Here is a 22,934-nt window from a genome sequence, read left to right as displayed (position 1 = left end):
ATATTATGAACCTGAGATAATGCTGTATAATATTATAATGAATGAGAGGAAACCAGCTTGGTTATCACAAGAAAAAAGAGGAAATAAATGTGTGATACCATGTCCGTAACGTTACTCAGTAGAAATACTGATTGTTTATAATATGTTCTCTGATAGCCCAAAGTTGAGTAAAATGTACACTTTAGCTTACCTTTTCTACCAATGAACATGTTAAGGATGATTACCCCATGTGAAGTATTACACCTTATACTCACCACCTGTGTGATATGAGATAGGCTTTAGGTAACATACGTTGCTATCATATAAAATATCCTTGTTACATATTTTTGGTTTTCTATCAAAATAATCGAACTCTATCATAAAGACAGGTTTTGGTGCAAACTAAAGAGGTACTCTTGTACTTTATCAAACCAACTTATTAGATGCAGCTCTTAACACCTACATTGTTACCTTCTATTCTCCAGATTCAAGGGCACACTGTAACTATAGCCTCTTAATCTCTTTCTTAATTGTCTTAATGTGGCCTGCCTTGTTAGGGGTGAGCTATAAAGCTACTTTAAATACACTAGTTACTAGTACCAGCAGTCCAGGAGCCTCAAATTCAGCAACAAACAACCACATTGGCAAATATCCGTCTTTTCAAGTGATTATTATTTATTTTTTAAAGATATATTTTTTGCATTTTTATGCTTTATTGATAGTGTAGAGACATAGTTGAAATGGGGCAGAGAGGGGAGTGACATGCAGAGAACGACCGCGGGCTGGAATCCAACCCGGGTCCGCTGCTGGCCGAGGCCCATGGGGGGGACGCCCTACCAACTGAGCTAAGGGCGCCCCCTTCAAGTGATTTCTGTTTGTGATTTTATTTTCTGACCAAATCTGCCATTGTAGAAAGTAGTTTGACCTTATCAATTGGTTTCAAATACTTTTATAGATGGGTTGTGGTGCACACAGTCATAACTCATCAGAGATCCAGCAATGATTAACATGCTAATTATTTGAAAACGGATGCTTTCTGCACAGAGATTGTTGATGCACAAAAAAATGTATGTGAATAAGTATAGGCCTACAGAGAAAAACCGCATTTTTTGAAGATTAAAAAAAAGTGCAACAATGACTAAGTATAGATTCCAACCTGTGGAGAAATAGGTCAGGATTATTGGAGAGCAGGCTATTGCACTCTTTAGGTAAGGGCCTTAGTTTGGGCCAGGTTGCAGCACTATAATTGGCTGACCGGATTGATTTCACGCGATCTGATTCCAGCACTTAAATGTGGACAGTCTTAGTATTTCAGGGAAATTACTAGCTTGAGCTTTTCAAGTGTTCCATCACACGAAACTGTTACATCATGTTATCTCTTAACAACTTTTGTGTGTCAACGATAAACTTACAGCTAAAATGTGTGAAAGATGTGCATGTAAATAACACAATATTGTATTTATTAACATTCTGACCAGATAATGGCACTAGATAAAATCCAAAAGTCAACATATTTCAGTCTGGAACAATGTAGCCAGCCAAACATTACCAACCTGGCATTAAGGAGCTAGTTTCAGCTTATTTGTAAGGGTTTGCTTATTTTCTTTAGTTTAAATATATTGTTTTTGTTGGCATGTTATGCTTTAATTAGATAGTTTTGAGAGCCAGAAGAGAGGGGAATGACGCCCTTATTTTAGTAACTAATTATATAATAATACTTTTAATAGTAATTGAAATATCACTTTTGAACTGTATCCAGGTGGTGACAGAGGGAAAGGGGATAACTCTAGGCTTCATCTTTGCACGACCATAAATGCACTAAATTTCAGTTCATTTCAACCCCCCCCCCTCCCCCCCCACTAGCTATGGAGATATGTGGAAGAAACTGACATTTCCATCCATGCAGGTAAAATGCAATCATGGCCCTGGTTTACAACAATATTTGGCAACAACTTGCATTTATTTAATAGCACCACATTCAGAATACAGGGGCAGGTATGCGATTAAACACAACGTTCTTGCACCAAAATGATGATGTATGGAAAACTGTGAGTCAACAACTTATTGTATTAGGTTTCATTCCACCATGGAAACTAAAAGCTATAGCACTGATGTGTGAAGCTTCAACAAAAATGTCCTGAAAGTCTAAGAGTGTGTCCATCATAAATACATAGTCCAATCATAATGTGGCAATATTTAGAGATGGTGGTCAATGATTGGTCCCTCTAGCAGCTAAAGTCTGTTCCCTCTTGGTCATTCCAGTGTCATTGGAGTCTCCATAGTCAGTGATGGAGGGGAAGCCCACCCTCTGCTCCATCCAGCGGGCTACACTCAGCAGCTTCTGCTCCTGGAGGGCGGGACCTATGAGCTGTAAGCCAATGGGGAGGCCTCGTCTTGATAAGGCGGTGGGCACGGAAACACCAGGGAGACCTGGAAATGAAATAAAAAGAGTACTTGTGAGGTGGAAAGACATTCACCGATTTTGGAAACCAGTTTCTCCACCTGTGAGCCTCTGTGCTAACCTTCAATCTGAGCTGAGATTATGAAAAAAAAAGAGAACTGCCTTTGCTCACAATTACTCACTTCCCCTTTTTATTCTCACTGTGACATTTATTGTCATGTTGTTTCATTGTTACAGGCTGGAACAAGTGAAGCACAAAACGGAAGAAGACGTTTTGGGTGAAAGTTTTGATTGTCAAGACTGTGTGGGCGGTGTGTACTTACAGTTCCTCTCACACATCCTATACATGCATCAACAGTTTTGACTGTAACTCTGTCCCTGCATTCCAATACCCATACTTCCCTACTATTTAGTATGACAGAAAAATAGTTAGGATGTCCCAATACATGCATGTCAATTATAGTATGGTGAATATACATAAATGCCCCATTAACTCCAATAGTATGTTGGAGTATTCCTCTTTATTCTTGACATTTCTCAACAAAATTAAAACAAATCTTCCTTATCTGATTTTTTTTCTCTCCTTTGGCCCTAAAACTCTTCTGTACTTTAGTATGTAGAGTAGTAAAAAGGAAGATTATGTGATTTGGAACGCAGGGTCTGTGTCTCTGTACCTGCCATGTTGACAGGCTGTGTGAAGACGTCTTCCTGTGCGCTGCGTGTTCGGTTGTCCTCCTGTATGAAGTCAGAGTAGCGCGCCGCGTCGGTCAGGGTGGTCGGAGTGAGCAGCACGTCCACGCCAGAGGCAAACACACGCGCAAAGTCATCCGCGATCAGCCGGCGCACCTTCTGAGCCTTCACAAAGTAGTGCTCGTAGTTCCTGGCAAAAACGAGGGAGAAATATGACGATTAGGTCAATATTGCTGTATTGGAAACATCACAGTAAGTGATAAAAAAAAATGGATTGTGTAGAGCACTATAGATTATATACATTTTAAATGGATGTTGAGCTATCTATCTATCTATCTATCTATCAATCAATCAATCAATCAATCAATCAATCAATCAATCAATCAATCAATCAATCAATCAATCAATCAATCAATCTATCTATCTATCTATCTATCTATCTATCTATCTATCTATCTATCTATCTATCTATCTATCTATCTATCTATCTATCTATCTATCTATCTATCTATCTATCTATCTATCTATCTATCTATCTATCTATCTATCTATCTATCTATCTATCTATCTATCTATCTATCTATCTATCTATCTAGGGTCTAATAAACAATAGAGATGTGACAGCAGAGATGGACACTGGTTTGAAGTAAAGTCATTTGAATCCCAACGGATGACACTGTTGTCTTACTGTCTGAGTAGGAAGTAGTTCCCGGACAGGATCCTCCCTCTCACCACGTCGTTGAAGCCCTCATGTCTGGTGGAGGCGTACATGGCCTCTGTGGAGCTGTCCACTGCACTACGATGGCCTAAGAGAACAGGGAGACAACAAAAATAGTCTCACCTTTTTTTTCCAGATTTTGTTCTGTAAAATAATCCAAGAGATTCCCTGTTTAATGTCATGTAGGGATGGGTATCCAGAACTATGGACACATCTGAAAGCTCGTTGACGAACACATATTGATTATATTAAAGAAACAGTTATTTTACAACTACTTTTTTCAGTTTTCACTCTATCAACACCACAGCTATACACAGCCCCAGGGGTCTAACATACACATTAGATTAACAGGATTGCGTGAAAAACATGGCCGCCACTGGTGCGGGGCTTAAGACCGTAAATCATCATACAACTTGGGAGATACTGTAATTGCATAACACGTATGGTAGCCAAGAGCCGAAACCATTTATCTAAAATATGCCATGTCTGAAAGGCCACCCCCCTCCAATTAGTTGGACATTTTACCCGCAAGTCCAACTCAATGTGCTCTACAAAACGCCTCTTGAACCATAAAGGTCCACCATGATGGATTTAACCTAATTTGCCGAAACTGAAAATCTACTTTATGGATTTTGAACCTATCATCACCGAATTGGGTTTATAGCCTTAGTATATTAGAGCCTTACTTTTGCATCATGATATGGTAGGACCTTATTGAGTAGGATCCATACAAGTATTGATATACATCTGCATCAATAAGTATAAGCATTGATGTTGGTATCAAAAAACTCCTAACAGTACCCATCCCTAACCTCACGTGTTTTCACCTAGGAGTATATGTACCGTATTCTAAGCCATCGTAGCGTGCCATGTTAGAGGCCACCTCGGCGTGGCACAGGACGTGGTAGCACACGATGGAGTGCTGTGTGTGGGGGAGGGACACTTCCTCTACCCGAGCCCCAGCCCTCTCAAACATGTCTGCCACGCGGCTCCACTGAGCCACAGTCTCCTCAGACAGGCCCGGGGCGTGGTACTCCTGATACATAGCCAGACAACACAGAAAGGACAATGTTATGACTCAGATCCTAATCAAACCAAGTCCTTCAATACACTTGTTTCTGATAGCGCCAGCATTGCGGTACTCTTTAACTGTTTAATATTTACAACAAAACACACACACACACAGACACAGACACAGACACAGACACAGACACAGACACAGACACACACACACACACACACACACACACACACACACACACACACACACACACACACACACACACACACACACACACACACACACACACACACACACACACACACACACACACACACACACACACACACACACACACACACACAGCAGATTGTGAGGAGATATTCACTGATTTGACAGAAAGATGATTTTGTCAACAAACCTTCTCCAGAATCGCTTACCCCGCCTTTAAGTCACTAACATCTTAGACTTGCCCTTGAAATGCATTCAGGTCTTTGATTATTCCAGTTTGTTTTTGAAGAGACTGCTGCGGTTATACAGAGCGAGGAGATGGTGATTTTAATACAGGGCTTCACTCACCTTAGGGATGCCTACACAGATGTTCTTGGCATCAAAGTCTTCCGGTAGCTCAGTCGGCAATGAGGGCGCAGAAATTGTGGTTGAGTCTCTTACATCCTGGCCTTGGAGCATACCTGGGTGACATAATACAAAATCCCAGATGAGGCCTCAAAGTGGGCAGTATGATAAATACAAAACATTGTGTCAAATGTCTTTAGCATTTGAATGCATTTTCTACCTCGTGAAAAACGCCAACGCTAAGGCATTAATAACTATATAAAAATAGCATTCTTTTTACTGATGGTCTTGTTTACTATGAACAGAGGGAAAATGAGACTGTTTCATAAACATCCTATACTCTTTTACCAGCTGGTCCAATTTAATTCAAACCTGTCTATTAGAAAGAAAGAGGTAGAAAAGTAGGACCATATCAAAATATTGTAGGAAAAGTTTTTTATGTAGGCCCACGACTCTCACTAGCGACACTAAACTGCAGCGCCTGTGTCCGTGTCATGTTTCCTTACCTAATACAGTGGCTGCATCGCTAACACTGCGCGTCATAATGCCGGGGACGTCCAGGGAGTTGACCAATGGGATGAGGCCATGTCTGGACAGCAGACCGTAGGTGGGCTTCAGGGCCACCAAACCACACAGTGCACCGGGGTTACGGGTGGAACCGCCTGTGTCTGAACCCAACGCCCTGTCCAATAATAAGCAATAAAACAAACAATACATTTGGATTTGGTTCGCCTTGTAGAATATTTTTCTTTATAACATTTACTGCAAAAATTCAAAATCCTACCAAGTATATTGGTGTTATGTCTAGTTAAAATATCTCATTACACTTAGAATATAAGACCCACAATCACCTAACAAGCGACATGTCAGTGAGATATAGGGACTCGAAAGTTCAATTAGGCTTCAATTGAAAATTAAGTTAACTCAATAGTATTTATAGCTAACTTCAAGATCTCATCTTAAAAATGCTAAAATATCACTTAATATTCTTATTTAGAAGGAGGTGATTATCTTAAATCGAAAACAGTAGCACTAATGTATTACTTGAAATAAAGTTAAATTACACTCCAAATGAAGAGAATGGCATGGACATGTCGGGGGATGATTCAAGAATACTGCTTTTGAGCATTACAGGCTGATTATGACAATATAACACTTCCTGATACTAGTAAAAATCTACAGCAAAATGAGTTTACCCAGCTTATATCGAAATGCTTCAATATTGCATCTTATTTCAAGAAACCTACCAAGGGAATGTTCACTTGTTCCATGGAAGTGAATTACACCTTGTATTGTTTTTTTGTTTTTTTTAACTTATTTTTTGAAGAGGCATTTTTTCCATCTTTCCACAGTGAAAGTGAAGGTGTTTTCCCTCACATGTAGCTGGTGAGAGAGGCCACGGCTGCAGCACTTCCTCCTGAACTTCCTCCAGTCACCACCCAGTCTGCCTCTGCCTCTGCCCCAGGCTGCTGCTCTCTGTATGGAGGGTAGTAGCTCCAGGGGTTCCTCACTGGACCGAAAGCCCCGTCTGTACTGCCCGCACTGCCAGACAAACATAAAAGTTAAAAAGGAGAAGTAAGTGATATTTTTCTTTGGTAATATACATGTTAAATCACTCTATATTCAACTAGCAACCACTTAAACAGTTTGCACAGTTCCTAACACTGGTTCATAACACAGAATAACAGACAGACCAATCGTTTACTATCAACTTTATCATCCACTGGAGCACCTTAGGGCTGAGTTTTATTTCCACTTGTCAGAGTCAATATTTAGGGCAGCATTAACCTGGCTGGTGAGATTGTATCAGTTATAAATGCCTCTGCACTTTGATTAATAATAATTCTCAAAGCACGTTGTAACGGTGTTAGGAAAGGTGCTATACTAATACATGTTTAAATAAATGAAATCAAGTTATGTATTAACTAGACTGTGATATGTAACTAGCTGCATGCTGTGAGTAGACAGCCATCCAGCCATTGATTACCCCATAGCAAACTCATCCATGTTGGTCTTCCCCACGAGAACAGCCCCTTGGTCAAAGAGCTTCTGCACCACTGTAGCATTGTAGGGTGGAGTGTAGTCTGCAGGGAAAGGAACGGTAGTTAATCATTACTGGATTGACATATGTAGCGATCTTTACATTTCTAATATAATAAAAGCCTTATAATGGTCATAACGTAGTAAGACTTCTGAACCAATAAGAAAGACAGACAGACAGACAGACAGACAGACAGACAGACAGACAGACAGACAGACAGACAGACCTTTCAGCATCATGGAAGCACATGTGGTCTTGATCTTGTCTGTGCAGAAGTTGTCCTTGACAGCGAAGGGGATTCCATCCAGAGGACCTTTGGGGACACCTGGAGGAGCATGACATTAAACTGTAACACTGAGTGACTCTACACACGATACTATATATATATATATATATAACGTTCTGCATAGGAGTGATTGATCCCGGCAGTTCAAATAGGTCACATCTTTCCCAACTATACAGCTGTCTTGAACTTAACTAGACTTGGTTTTAGAAATTGTATTTCGACTTTATTCATACATTTGTATTTGCACTTTATTATCGACATTGCCTTTATTCTCAAAGTGCCCAACAAAAAAAAAAAACTTTCTAATTTTTTCCCTCTCCTGTGGCCCTCACACTCTCCTGTAGGATACACAGAAACCCTTGAGTGTCACACACGCAAACACGCACGCACACACACACACACACACACACACACACACACACACACACACACACACACACACACACACACACACACACACACACACACACACACACACACACACACACACACACACACACACACACACACACACACACACACACACACACACACACACACACACACACACACACACCTCTGTGCAGTCTGGTTTCTGCCTCTTGAGCCTGCTTGAGGGCCAGCTCCTCTGTCACGCTGATGTAGGCGTTGAGATGTTGTGTTCTCTTGATGCGGTTCAGACACTTCCTGCAGAGCTCTGTGGGGGAGATACGCCCCTCCCTCAGAGCCAGGGACACCTGCAGGAGCAGGAGCACACAGCAGACGTGACATATAACTACATTATATGTGTACTCTCAACAGACACAGCAGACATGTTCAAGTGTCCCAGTGAGCCATGAGTCATGGCATGCAAAATACCAGCACACCGAGACTGAAACTGCCTAATGGAATTCAGTCAGCATTCACATCATTCCTATAAAAATATTCCACTCTTGGACATGACGGGACCATTTTCAGCTTTTTATAAAAAGGTTAAATGTATTTGTTGTGTTTTGTTAACACAAGATTTAGCTGTCTTATCACCTTGCCTACGGTGGCCCTGAGAGCTCAACGCACAGCAACATGTGAAAACCAAAGACTTAAAATAAACCTATGCAAATAGACAAAACACAATTGTCTATCAATGTGACAGCGCGTGCGCAGCTTTAACACAACTAAACGAGCTGTAAATGGAACACACACACAACACAGCTGTTCGTTGAGCTCTCGGCCACCGTATCTATCAAATTCATAAAAAACTAACTCAACTTCTCCCACGTATGCAGAACGAGATAAAACCGTGTCAAAAGTGTTTATTAACAATATTATGTTAGAGCTACAGTCAGTTCTGGAGCACAAGTGTCTCATATTATACAATATCACTGAAGTTTAGTTAGATATCGTTTGACAGCACAGACGGTCACGGCGCTGAGAGCAGCAGACACACCATGAGACACACGCGGAGGACAGAGCATAGAAACAGTTGAACAGCGCTACTGACCTCTCTTATTGTCAGGCTGAGCATCTTCACGGTGTCACTGGAACGACCTGTCAAACCAACAACAACCTTCGTACGGTGTGTGCAGCACTAGCGGGCTGCCATGTTTGTTTCCAGAGTCAACCTTCGAACAGCGCTGTCCGTGATTGGACGGCCGTTGAGGAAACCGCGCTCTGATTGGCGGAGAGGCTGAGGCGCACTGTGCTCGAGACACCGGTCAAGGAAGTAGCATGTTACAGAGGAGGACGTACATTTAATAATGCTCATAACCTTAGAGAATGTTGCATGTATGGCTACAAACTAATGACACTTGTTTGTACGGGAAGAAATGCGTATAATCAGAAGGTAGTGTTGGCTTATGACTATCTTGATTCAGTGATTTGCTTTCAACACTGGCTGTATAGTTTGAATCATGGATCGAGAGCTCTGTTAATTTACAGAGTTTTATTAAAGAATTGAAAGATGAGTTGTGTTAGACCGATGGTGTACAGTAGGTGCTGGCTTCACCTGTGTAAAGCAGCGTCATCGCGTGGCAGCCAGAGCAGAGCGTTTAGCACCTCCAACAGCTGCAGGGCCATCATGCCCGCCTGGGTCATTGATAAGTATGGAGGCAATGACGTGTTACGGTTCAATAAAAACGCCAGCTTCCCCATCCTCACCTACCCCAATGAGGTCATCGTCCAGGTGCACGCAGCAGCACTGAACCCACTGGATGTCAGCATGAGAGGTGAGTGACTGACAGTGTGTGCATGTCTGACCTGCACCACTGTGACAGCCAACACTACAGTGATTATTACAATGTTTCAGGCTGATCAACTCACACGTGACGTGACTGTATCAAGCGTAGGCCTATGTATTACGTAAGATATAATAGTTTGATTGGAGTTTTTTTCTCTTTCAATTTAATTCAAGGAACATTATTTATTTGTTAGGAACTTAATTTGTGCAGAGCATCAGTGCATGTTCACAGCCTACCCAGCAACACAACACAATATAGGCATACTACACACACATCACATAGGGCCTGCTACACACACATCACATAGCAGCAGCCCAACATTGGTCGGTGGGTAAAACTTGCAAATCACAATACATGAGGAATAGGCAATAATAAACACATACAATAAATAAATCATCTATTTAATATTTAAATATAAGGTTGTTGTGTAAAATGTATATAGATAGGCTACATAAATAAATCAACTATTCATGAGTCTAATGGATGAAGGAAACTGGACATGGCTCTCTTAGTCCTGAATGTGACCTGTGTCTCTGGCCTGGGGGTAGGAGATTGTATTGTCTGTGCAGTGTGTGAGTGTGTTTATTTTTGTCAGTGGTTCCGTCCTCCTCCAGTCCTATTAATTTACTATTCATTGATAGGATTTTGTTGATGGGACTATGCACAGTGAAGCTCAATCATCCAAGTTAAGTAATGGTAGTTATACATATTTTTGAATGAGAGAGGGGGGATGTAATCTCAGTAGGGACCTAAACAGCTATCTCCTTGATTCAGTCGCACTTAACCCACTTTGAACTTGATGCCTTCTTTGCCCAGTTGGTAATCAAGCCTTGCACTGAAAGAGGCCAGCACCATCGTTCACAGAAGAAACACATTGCCCTTAAGCAGGATTTTCACTTTGTACAGTGAATGGCTCAAATATAAAACTCATTTCTCATGTGGCTTTGGCAGGTAGCAATGCTTGTTTGTATAGAAACATGCGTGGTTATTTTCCTCTGCATAATCAGTGACAATAAACACATTCTTATCATTGTTATATTGTAGCCAAACTAACTGAGTAACTTTCCACTGGCTACTCTCACCTTTTATGGACACTGACTTGTTAGTTTTTCTTGCCAAAGAATAGATAAAGGTAGATCCTCAGGTTACTCTACAGACAAATGTCTCACATATCTCACCCGGAACATAATCTAAGCAGGTGTTGGCTGCCAAACCTACTACCTGCCCCCTAACACTTTCAAACATTTGTGACCACTTCTGTGACCCACAACGCTGAATATGGCTGAAACATTGTTCACTTATTTGAATACTGCCATGGACCTTAATCCAGCATCTTGACCAAATTCCGTGGCAATCTTATCCATTCAATAATTGTGGAGATATCAGTCTGTACCAAAGCAGTGAAAAGACACACACACAGTACTAACCCTGGGGCCACTCCGCTAGCAAAGGTATAAAAAAAAAGACAAATCGGAGCTAGATCCAGCTTAACAAACAATTTGAAGACAACTTTGGCGATTTTTGAACGTTATTTTGAACTATTTCCAACAATCAACAGATTTTTTTTTTGAAAGAACAGATTGACAAAAATACTCTTAAACCTAATAGTTAGGTGTCTTTGATCTTTTCTGTCAAGCATCCCCCCAATAGCACATACTTTTTTAATGTTGTTCTGTTGCTACAGCAAGCTAATCGCCTGTAATTCTTTTATAATTCTCCCATGTTTGACAGAGCTGAATAACAAGACACTCTCCTCCTGTCAGGTGGCTATGGTGCTTCAACACTGTCTATGAAGAGAGACCCTCTACATATCAAACAGTCCGGCAGTGAGTTCCCTCTCATCCTGGGCAGGGACGTGTCTGGAGTCGTCATGGAGTGTGGTCTGGATGTCAAGTACTTCAGAGAAGGGGACGAGGTATAACCGAACAGAATAGCCAAACATGAGAGTGATACATGGTTGTGCATGTGTACTACTCAGTGTGTAACCCCTTCATTATACAGACAGCAGCTTATAGTGTGGGAGCCTGTATTAAAGCCCTCTGGAAACCTGGTCTAAAAATCAGGCCTATATGATATCAAAGTAATGGTGCCTCAATAAGCTTTTCCAAAAATCCGATTGAAAATGAATGTTCATAAATATTATAAGATTTAATTTAAAAATAAAAAATCATCCCGTTTGACAGAGCTGTGTGGGCGTGGCCGTATCAAATGGTGTCTATGGCAACAGTCATTGTTTTTCATAGAACTTTCAGGGCAGAAAAGACTGCTGGGATTGGTTCAAAATACTTATTGTGTCATAAGAACCAGAGCATAGCCCACAGCCTCATCTACAACGGAATTTCTATTGACAAATAAAAGCGACTTAACTTAATTTACTATCATGCAAGTAACCAAATCAGATAGTCAGAAGGATTTTGTGGATTTGGGTTTACAGGGGCTTTGGTGTACCAGAGCACCTTGGCTGACCTACTTGGTTTTGTTCCTGGCAGGATCCCTAACAGCAGGATTATGCAGTGTCACTTCAGGCTCACAAACATGAGATGACTCCAGTGTTTTCCATGGCTCAGCCAATAGGGAGCTCTGAGGAGGAATACACCCCACACCCCTGAGAGATGCTGTCTGAGCATCCAATCTGAGTGTGATAGATAGATAGATAGATAGATAGATAGATAGATAGATAGATAGATAGATAGATAGATAGATAGATAGATAGATAGATAGATAGATAGATAGATAGATAGATAGATAGATAGATAGATAGATAGATAGATAGATTAAAGGATATCATGCAGGATCATAATCGATTCGAGTTGTGTGTGTAGGGAAGTACTACGGATGCCTAGCTGTCCGTTATCAACTCTGGCTTTGCAAATGCCAAATAAATAGCCGACCCTTAGAATCACTGCAAAACATTTTCTAATACGGGGGTATTAAGAGCCCCTGTCAAGTGAATTTAAAGGGCAATTTCCGTTTATTTTTCAGAGGCATTTTCCCCCCAGCCCCTTCTTATTTCCTACCCTAGTATATTCTCAATGTGCCAAACCACTGTGAACTAACCGTACAGAAATGTCCACACACAGTTGTTTTTGTGTCTCCCTACAGGTGTGGGCAGCCATCCCGCCATGGAAGCAGGGCAGCTTGGCCGAGTTTGTGGTGCTGAGTGCCAATGAGGTATTCTTAGTCATCTGATGGACTACTATTGCTCGTTTAAGCTAACCATGTTACCGCTGCAGACAATCTCTAACTTTAGCGTTGAGATTCTATCTGTGTGGATTGATGTCTGTGTCAATAGTCTCCCTTTGCTGTGGATTGTGGGCTGATTCAGTGAAAGTTTTAGTGTAAGGTAATCAATGGATTAAATATATACTCTAAAAATACTCCTTGCTGCCCTGAAAAAAACGAAAAAGCCAAGAAAACTCTCATTTTCAATGCAGGTTTCAGGCCAACTAACTCTTAGGTGTTAAGGAAAACGGCCCACACTTGAGCCAACAAATGATCTTTTGTTGATCTAACTTACTATCATATGTAATGTAACTTCAACACTACTACTACATCAGTCAAACAAGGCACGGTTGTGCTTTCTCATAATGACTCAGCGGGTGTGTTTAGGCAGCACTACTTCCTCTCTATGAACCACTATTCCTCTCTCTGTGTTTGGCTCAGGTATCCCACAAACCAAAGTCTCTGAGCCACCTAGAGGCTGCAGCCATCCCCTACGTGGCCTGCACTGCCTGGTCGGCTCTGGTCAACACCGGTGGGCTCAGTAAGGACAACTGTGCCAAGAAGAGGTGAGGGGAACGCGGATAAACACACCGCTACACACACACACACACACACACACACACACACACACACACACACACACACACACACACACACACACACACACACACACTGTCAATCCCTGTCCACCCCAAAAAGAAGCTCCCTGTCTTTGATCTAGCCAATTATTCCACCGCTCAGTGCTTCTGCTGAGCTTAGCGCCTGTTAGCTTGGCTCTGTATAATGAGCGTTCTATGTTCTCTGGCAGCAGCTCACACGCTCCCCCCGGCGTGTGAACTTAACACTCTGAAGCCCTGAAGTGCTTTTGACATGAATCCTAATGAGGGGGCAGAATCTAGTGTAGAAAACGCTGTCGACACATTCACCGTAAAAAAATGTCTGCTGTTGTAACTTTTTTTTCTTCCCCGCAGGATTTTGATCTTGGGAGGATCTGGGGGAGTGGGAACATTCTCTATACAGGTATGGATGAAGAAAAGGGGTGTAGATAGCCAATAACATGCATGTTTCTTTTCTTCCCATAATGACATAGCAGCAGCAGCAGCAGCTTGCTCTGAATGCAAAAAATGAATATGTCGACCAATACGGTTTGACAGCAGTTTCAAAATAAACCGGATGATGGAAAAAAAACCTAGTGGTGTTATTGAAAGCCCTGTTTGGCCTATCAGGTTTCAGACTTGCCTCTGTGACCCGAATACTGTAGCTCACCTTACACAGACAGTAACACCTGATCTCATCAATTATACAATGTCTGGGCTTCTCAAACAGTGGCTAACGTTCAGCTACGGGAAATAACCCAGCATGTACTCGTTTTGTATTATGTGGCCAGAGATAAAATTTTCCCGGATTAACGGGATCTTGTTTGAATATGGCACTGATGCTATTGTTTGGATTGCAGATGCTGAAGGCTTGGGGAGCCCATGTGACTGTTACCTGCTCCCAGAATGCCGAGCGGTTTGTCAGGGGCCTGGGGGCTGACCATGTGGTGGACTACACCGCTGGACCTGTTGAGGAGCCGCTCAGTGCACTGGAGAAGTAGGAGACACACACACACACACACACACACACACACACACACTGTAAAAATGAAAAAGTTAGCTCAAAACTCAATATTTCAAGGCAACTGTCTGAGGCCATCTAAAACGATTTTTTAAGGAAAACTGTCGACATTTGAGCAAACTTAATTATTGAGACAGCCTTTTATTTATATGTAATGTAACTAAGACCTACAGAAGTAAAAGTTGTGCCAACTTACTATTAAAGAGAATTATTTGGCGCAGCTGTTATTGTTTTTAAATTCTTAGAACGAAGAACTCAAAACTTGAAGTTACATTGCATGGCCTATGAATGATATGTTCTCTCAACAAAAATTACCTTGTTGGCTCAAAACTTCAAAAATATTGTGGAAGCAGTTGCCTTGACATTTTTACTTTTTGTAACTTTTTACAGTGTAAGTCATGTTTCATTTACAGTGTGTTTTAATTGGGATCTCTGTCTTCATGTATCAATGACTGGCCCTTGTTACCAAGGCAACCCAGTCCTTCTGGCTGCAGTCAGCTTTATTAGTGTGGGAAAACAGAGCCCTCATATTATCTAACAGGCTTAATAACACTTGTTTGAGTTGCCCGAACATCCTTTTCTTCCCTTTCTTTATGCACAGTGGCCACTCCTTATATATTGCTTGTTTTTTTTCACTACCTCTACCCCCTCTTCACCTCTAGATTTGACCTGATCCTGGATAATGTTGGGGGGGAGACAGAGCGCTGGGCCCTGAAGCTGCTTAAGCCTTGGAGCGGAGCCAAGTATGTCACCCTGGTAACACCTTTCCTGCAGAACACTGACCTGCTGGGCATTGCTGATGGCATGATGCAGAATGCAGCCACAGCAGCCACCAAAGCTCTCAAGGTAACTACCATGGTAGATTGAAAAAAGACATGCAGTTTGCATTAAGTACATATTATTTATTAAAGGAATAGTTCAACAATTTTTTATTTATTTTTTATTTTTGCCTCACTCACTGGTTCAAAATAGGAGACAGAAATCGTTCCTGTGACTGTGACTGTTACTGCATTTTTTGATATAGAAATGGGCAAATGTAGCTCATCCAGGGTTGGTTTAGCTCACATAAGTGCTAGCATAGAGGTAACCTCAATCTATCACACTGATATGCTTGGCTACATGGAAAATACTTGTCAACAGGATCAGTTAGTTGTTGGTTCTTGTCTGGTCTCTTTGTTTGTTGACAATAATAATGATAGATGGCTTTAGGCTGGTGTTGATCTATATTTGAAAGGGGTTTAACCTGCTAGAATGGAGTTTTCTTTCTGACTTCCTCATTGAAGAAGTTCCTCATTACTCTCAAGTAAAACTGGAGCTAAATTACTCATGAACTCAAAACGTGCAGTGGGTTGGGTCAGGTGGAGAGACACTAGCCCATTATTTGTGTAGTGTCACAATAATGGGCTATTCACAATCAGTGTCAACACAATCCAGTTAAACCCGATTGTGAAGGGTTTAACTTATTCTTTTCTTTCATGGTCAAACCGTGTGTTCAGACAATGTAAACTAAGAAAGACTAGTTCTAATTCACAACAGCATTAGCACCCACAGTATCACCTCTATTGGAACTAACATCATAGACTACACAGCATATGTGTCCAGTCGCTCATACTGTGTCAGTGTTGATGACACGACGTTTGCCATCAAGATTGACAAGGATGTTGCTGGCAGAGTTCTCTCACTGAGCTGATATAAAAAAAGACACATCTCATGAGGACATCGCTAAGGAAAAATAATTAATTTAATCTCATTTTTAATGTGGGTGATTCAATTTAACTGTCTTTTTTGGAATCTTTTTTCTATCATTGGGATTATAGACGAAAGGCAACACATACTGTACACCAGTGGTTCTCAATTATTTTCTGTCAGGCGACAGAAATTTTTTCGCGCCCCCCCCTAAATTGAAATTCTGTTGAGAACCTGCTAATATTTATTTATTTATCTGTACAAAACCACTGAATGAGTTTCTGGCATGAGCATTCTGCATACAATCACCTTATTATCAAATTAGATGTTAGATTATAAAATTAGCTGAGATAACTTCTGCAGCAACTTAAAAAAAAATCAAAGTTTCAGTTTATTAGCTCAATTTGTAACATTTAAACAAGACTACTCAGTCTGTGTGAATCTCAGGACAGAGAAACAAGAGCAAAAGATTCACTGAGGTTTGCATTTCATTAAAAAAAAATGTAAACTCTAAACATAGTTAAGGTGGTGTTTTTTTTATTATTATAGGCCAATAGGCCTTCTGTGATGCGATAATCTATAATTCATTAATGTTATTATTAGTCTACTTGCTTGATTTCTTTTTAAATAGCCTACAGAGACATTTGGAGACACATGTGGATGTTTATGTACTGCAAATTGCGGCCTTTCGCGCGGTTATGAGCATACACAAGCACACATCGCGCTGGCCAGCAAAAAAAAAAGTTGGTTTTGGTCAAAAAAGTTGGTTTTGGTCAGTTGAAAAGTCACCTAGTCGCCTGACACACTACACTTTTGATATCGGCCAACACTGAATAACGTTATTGTGTGTAACATGTTCAGATGACACACAACTGTTATTGCTGTGTATTCTTGGAACTGTGAAGTCCAATCTTGAATTGATTTCTGTGATTTTATCTTTTAAAATAAAATGACTTGGTCTAGTCTTATACACTTTGTATGCATGACAAACAATTCCAACCTGTCATTTAGAAAGTCCAACAACTTGGGGCTGAGTGCCTGTAGTTAGCAGTACAATGTATTGTTTTATGACAAGAACTTACAGCACTGAGATCACAATGTCTGGTAGAATGCTGGGACTCAGGAAGACGGTAAAATAGGAAGAGGAACTGACTTGATTTTTAGATGTTCAGTATTAACCGTTAATCACACTCATCTAGTTTTCTTCCAGCTTCAAACGATCACACACTATCAAGTTAACATCAACAACAGTAAAGTTTGCTACACGAGTTGTAATTGTGTGTGTGCGGGTCCTCCCATTCTGTGTTCTTGTAGCACCTAACCAAAGGAGTTCACTACCGCTGGGGATTCTTTGCACCTAGCGGCCCTGCACTGGATGAAGTGAGGGAAATGGTGGATGCAGTACAGGTAGGGTACCAAATGTATTCTCTACAACTGTTACTGGACTGACTGTGAAGGGAATTACTCTATTATATTTTATTATGTTACAATCAGAGGTTAAAGTAAGCTGGGCTGTGCCTCAATTGCAATTGAATTCACTGTCTTGCCGAAGTGATGTAGACTTTAACTCTTATTCAATATTTTTATTTAATAGCTGTGGCCCTCAATCAGCAGCAGAATAGGCTGTGTGTAATTTATGAATAAGGCAAAGCCGCGATAACATCCTTTATTTAAATCTGGTACAGTAGCCCTATTAACTTAAAGGCCTGTCTGCACAGCAAATCAACAGTTAAGCTGCTGCACACAGATTCATGGTTTAGACAGGGAAATAATTGGGAACAAAATGGCCGTGCTCAGGATGAGTCCAGCATCATCAACACTGTCGGTACAAAGCATTCTTTCCTCTTGAGAATCTGTCTGCCGTGTGAAGTGGATAATTGCAAAGGCTTTTCACTTTTGTTGATATAATGCATTGGTATTCTCACTAGCGCAATACAGCAAGCATGAAACTCATTTACACTCAAGTTAATAGGCAACCGATATTGTTATAGTAAGTTTATAAGTTACTGTATTGATACTGTTGTTGCATCAGTGCAAAGATAGGCCCATGCAGTATTAGGCAAACATACATATGGTGGGTTTTGTCTTATTTTGCTCTTTTGCTTCACCTGCGCTGAATTTTTTATTTTGAATTTAATTTGCTATGTCTCAAAATGTCACCAGGAAGTGATGTAGAAAAAAGCTGGCAAAAAGAAGCTAAATTAAAAATCTGATTGTTATGTTTATGGATCCCATTTGTGGTATAAGCCTTAGGTACATTTTTCATCAATGAAGGAAGCTATATCGGCTGACAGCTGCTATCCTCTTTGACATTATAATGCATAACAGTTGATAATAATGATACTAATAATAATACTTTAATTAATAATATATTAATAATAATAATAATAATAATAATAATAATAATAATAATAATAATAATACATTTTATTTGTAATGCACTTTATACTAGAATCTCAAAGTGCTACACAGAAGTAAAATAAATACAAATAAAAAACAGGCCAATGAGAATAAAAAGTTTTAAAAAATTAAAAGGGGAATCCCAAAGACAGTTTAGCTAAAAGCTTTTTTTTTTAAAGATGCATTTTAAGGTTTTGTTTAAAAACAGCTGTATAGTCAGTGGGGCTAAGTTGAATGCTAACCCTTGGTCTGTCTGCTCTGTCAGATCCGGCCCGTGGTGGAGGAGACCTTCAGCTTCTCCCAGGTTCCTCAGGCCATGGAGAAGGTGGAGAAGGGTCACGCTCGAGGAAAGACTGTGGTCCAGATCAGCACAGGGGGAGGGGACTCTTAACACTGACTTTTCTGGAACTACGTAGCTTGACTATTTTGTGATTAGCTGTTGAGAACGTGTATGTGTGTATATGAACTACAGCTACGTCTGTATGTTTGGCAGACAGTCTTTTATGAGTGTCAATAAAATTAACAAGTTGATTAAATTAAAGAGATCATGTTAACACTGTTTTTTTCTGTAAAATACTTCTTACTTACACCCACTTGCCTGTATATTGTCATACACCAATCTAAAACTGATGCTGCAACCATGCCAATTTTAAGCACTGGCATTTGATTGGAGGGGAGGGCTCTGTCCTGTCCATAAATGTCCGTGGGTGTAGTATCTAATTATGGCCACATGAGGGCAGTAAAGAGGCGTCATTATAAAGAGTAGTATGACTTATTGAAACAAGTTCCTCTCACTGAAAATAGACAATAAACAGTTCTTAAACATCCGGCAAACTAAAAATAAAAAAATAATATTATTTATAAATATAATCTTTAATTTTCCCTTCATAATTTTTTCATAGAGATTAATTAAAGAGAAATTAAAAAGTGTTTTTTTTAATTACATTTGTCTTTATCAAGTGTATTGTGTGCGTGTGTGTGTGTGTGTTTGCGTGCGTGAATTATTAATACTTCAGATATAGTATTTGTGATCAAATTTAAAATAAAAACATAATCTTAATTTTAGACATCTTTTGTTTATATTATATATTTTATTCTTATTTTTCGATTATCGTCCCCACAGTCAGAATAATATTATTATATGAAAATATATTTTGTGCAAATGTGCAAATAGCACAAATTACAGTAAATGCACGTTTACAAGCTCTCTCTCTCACACACACACACACACACACTCTCTCTCTCTCTCTCTCTTGGTTGTCCATCGATTTCGATGATGACGTCCACTTTTACCTTTTTGTAAAAACATTTTAAATAAACAAAAACATACTTCTTCACTTACTTACTTTACTTTCCCTATCCTATCACATGGCTACCACAGCCCAAACAGCACAGCCACCTTCAACAGACTCTGTACAAACAAGCTCCAGGTAGTGTCAATGCTGATTCTACCTATCCTATCCTACTACAAGGCTATCACAGCCTAAAAACAGCAACACACCTTCAACAGACCCAGGCTCCGTACAAGCAAGCTCCAGGTAGTGACAATGCCCATACTACCCATCCATCCAGACAGACAGACAGACAGACAGACAGACACACACACACACACACACACACACACACACACACACACACACACACACACACACACACACACACACACACACACAGGAGTGTCAGCAGTTGCTTTAGACATTAAAGAGAGACAGGTGTATTTTGCATTGCAGGTTAATTAGTTTGTTAGCCTATCTATCGGAAGTATTGCTTGTATGTAGTGTTTTATTTTGAAAGGTTTGACTAGGAGTATTATTTTCAGTCAGAGGAACTTGTTTCAATAAGACAGCAATCTCTTTATAATGACGCCTCTTTACTGTCCTCATGTGGCCACAATGAGGTACTACACCCACAGACATGGAGTCAGTCCAATTAGTTCTCAATCATTTAAATCCTATTCAGAGTGCAGGCGCCCTCCTGTGGCCATCAATCATTACTACAACCACAATGGTCGCTAGGTGTTATTATACAAGCAGCATGTTTGGTTGAAAAAAAGTGTCGTGGTTGTTACTAAACTCGTGTTGTAAAAATGTATTCACAGTTGCATAGCATCAATGCACTAAATCAGTTAATATCTGAGAATGAAAGCGGACAAAACACCACCTTTATTTCGACAAAGCACACGAAAAACCTTGTGTTATTAGCAGGAGTATCCTATATTGTGTTAGCTTCAATAGCTTAAGCTAACGGTTTGTAACAGTTAGCTAAATTTTTCAGGTTTAGTGGAGCAAGAACTATTGCCACTAACTTCTTCATGAGCATTAGATACTCTCGTGAAGTAACGTTACTTTAAATAACATCCAAGCGAAACATCAGTCTGTATTATATGTAGGCCTATAGTTTGTATGGAGTATCATCTCATTATGCGTACATGATTTTTAAGGGACAGTTTTAAGGGATACAAGTTTATTTTAACCCTAAAAAAGACACGGGGAAAGAAAAAATACAAAACAAACATAACATTTTAGAAATGAGAAAAAAATTCTCATTCTTATACAAGTCTCCAAACTATCCATCATACACGGACCACAGTTTAATGATTCATATTTTTAATATAACATTTTGCTGTAATGCTGTGTGTACATACAAAATATAGCAAACTAAATAAGGCAAATAAATAGAGGTACAATTTACAGGAAAAATGGAACATTCCTCATTGTTTTCATCTTTTCTTTTTTTAAATCTCATCTCAAACATCAAGAATGGTGTACAAAATGCTTCTTCTCTTTCAACTGTACATCTTTCAGTGGAGGATACTTTTTTTTAAATTTTTCCAACCATAAAAATACTGACTCCTCACAATTATACAACCTCTAAAACTGGGTGCAGCTTTTTTTTCCTCAGGCAGTACACATTGTCGTGTAACAAGTAACAAGTGTAACAAGTGTTCCATGTTGCAAGCAATGTTCTATGAAAGGTCAAAGTCAACACGTCACACTTTGTGCACCCTTCTTTAGGCATGCAGGACGACGCCAAGTGCACCATGAGACAGAACTGTGGTGGTGTCAGAAAACATTCTCCTTCTGCTGCTTTTACACACTAAATGATTCTATTCACGTGTTTCCAGTGGCCCAGCCAGTCTCCCCCACCACACTCGCCCCCTTTCCTCTCTTTCTTCTCCACACCATGTTATTTTATTTTATTTTATTACATTTCTAGAGGGACCTCAAAATGGCGCTGCAAATGGAAATGTCCCATTATAAAAGTGCATTGAACAAGCTACTCATTTCATTCCTCTGATTTCCATCTGTACACTCCAAAAATCAGCCAGTCAATGGCCAAATAAACATCCAAACATGTAACAACATAAACATGTAATAATAATACTGACAATGTTGCGATACCCCTCAGTAAATAGTCTGCACTACAATACAGGTTAAAGCTCTGGATTAAGAGGTTAAAGGGTGTGCCAAAGTCTGATATACTAACTCTGATTAACTTGAAAGACAAAAGGAGCAGAGGTTAGGAAATTGAATAGCTCAAATATACATGAGATGCTGGTTTGAGAATATATGTCATTTTGCCCTTGGGACAGTATGACCGTGCAGTCATGCAAACTTTAATGCACTGAACAGAGAGATGGAATGAGCCCCGGGAAAGGGGCAAGGTAACTGCTGACGTGCAATATCTTCACAAGAGCTGGTGCTGGGATCTTATAGAGGCTGGGTGTAGACTTTTGTCATTAGTGTGATACTGTGAAATAAATGGTGACGGCACATGTAGGGTTATTGGACGTTATGTAATTGATGTCTCCCTCTACAGCAGCATGGTATAGTTGCAAAATTCTGTGTTTTTGTTAATGGTTTTGATGAATGTAATTCAAGTCTGATTACTACATTTGTACTGAAAGAAGGAAAAGCTGCATTGAGTGTCAGACTTGGATATGAAGATGTTAGCATTTTTAAAGTAGCCTCCATGGAGTTTCTGACAGGAATCCTCTAGAAAAGCACCAAGTAAGGCACACACACTTTTGTATCTATTCTGTAGCTTCATCATGAGTGCAAGATAGAAAGCACAGACTGTTTGATTAGTCTCCCAGTGACACCTACCGACTTGATGAATGTCA

The 22,934-nt window shown here is 40.1% G+C and overlaps 2 protein-coding genes across 2 annotated transcripts; one reads left to right on the top strand and one right to left on the bottom strand.

Annotated features, from left to right (window-relative positions):
* Nucleotides 1-1,957: 1,957 nt before the first annotated feature.
* qrsl1 (glutaminyl-tRNA amidotransferase subunit QRSL1) lies at nucleotides 1,958-9,264 on the bottom strand. The gene is made up of 11 exons (XM_080041979.1): nucleotides 9,151-9,264; nucleotides 8,248-8,407; nucleotides 7,632-7,730; nucleotides 7,352-7,448; nucleotides 6,742-6,906; nucleotides 5,871-6,046; nucleotides 5,368-5,480; nucleotides 4,632-4,824; nucleotides 3,759-3,876; nucleotides 3,055-3,260; nucleotides 1,958-2,409 (listed from the first exon to the last, which is right to left on the bottom strand). The coding sequence occupies exons 1-11, from the start codon at nucleotides 9,172-9,174 to the stop codon at nucleotides 2,189-2,191; spliced, it is 1,572 nt and encodes a 523-aa protein (XP_079898105.1). The 5' UTR covers nucleotides 9,175-9,264; the 3' UTR covers nucleotides 1,958-2,188.
* Nucleotides 9,265-9,374: 110 nt separating this feature from the next.
* rtn4ip1 (reticulon 4 interacting protein 1) lies at nucleotides 9,375-19,512 on the top strand. Its single transcript, XM_080041826.1, has 9 exons — nucleotides 9,375-9,874; nucleotides 11,650-11,801; nucleotides 12,989-13,057; nucleotides 13,550-13,674; nucleotides 14,080-14,128; nucleotides 14,565-14,701; nucleotides 15,388-15,571; nucleotides 17,726-17,818; nucleotides 19,077-19,512. The coding sequence occupies exons 1-9, from the start codon at nucleotides 9,610-9,612 to the stop codon at nucleotides 19,200-19,202; spliced, it is 1,200 nt and encodes a 399-aa protein (XP_079897952.1). The 5' UTR covers nucleotides 9,375-9,609; the 3' UTR covers nucleotides 19,203-19,512.
* The last annotated feature ends 3,422 nt before the right edge of the window (nucleotides 19,513-22,934 follow it).

The sequence above is a fragment of the Ammodytes marinus genome, assembly GCF_949987685.1.
Source record: "Ammodytes marinus genome assembly, chromosome: 15".
Lineage (NCBI taxonomy): Eukaryota > Metazoa > Chordata > Actinopteri > Uranoscopiformes > Ammodytidae > Ammodytes > Ammodytes marinus.
The sequence above is the reverse complement of the archived record's forward strand: the minus strand, read 5'-3'. Positions and strand labels throughout refer to the sequence as shown.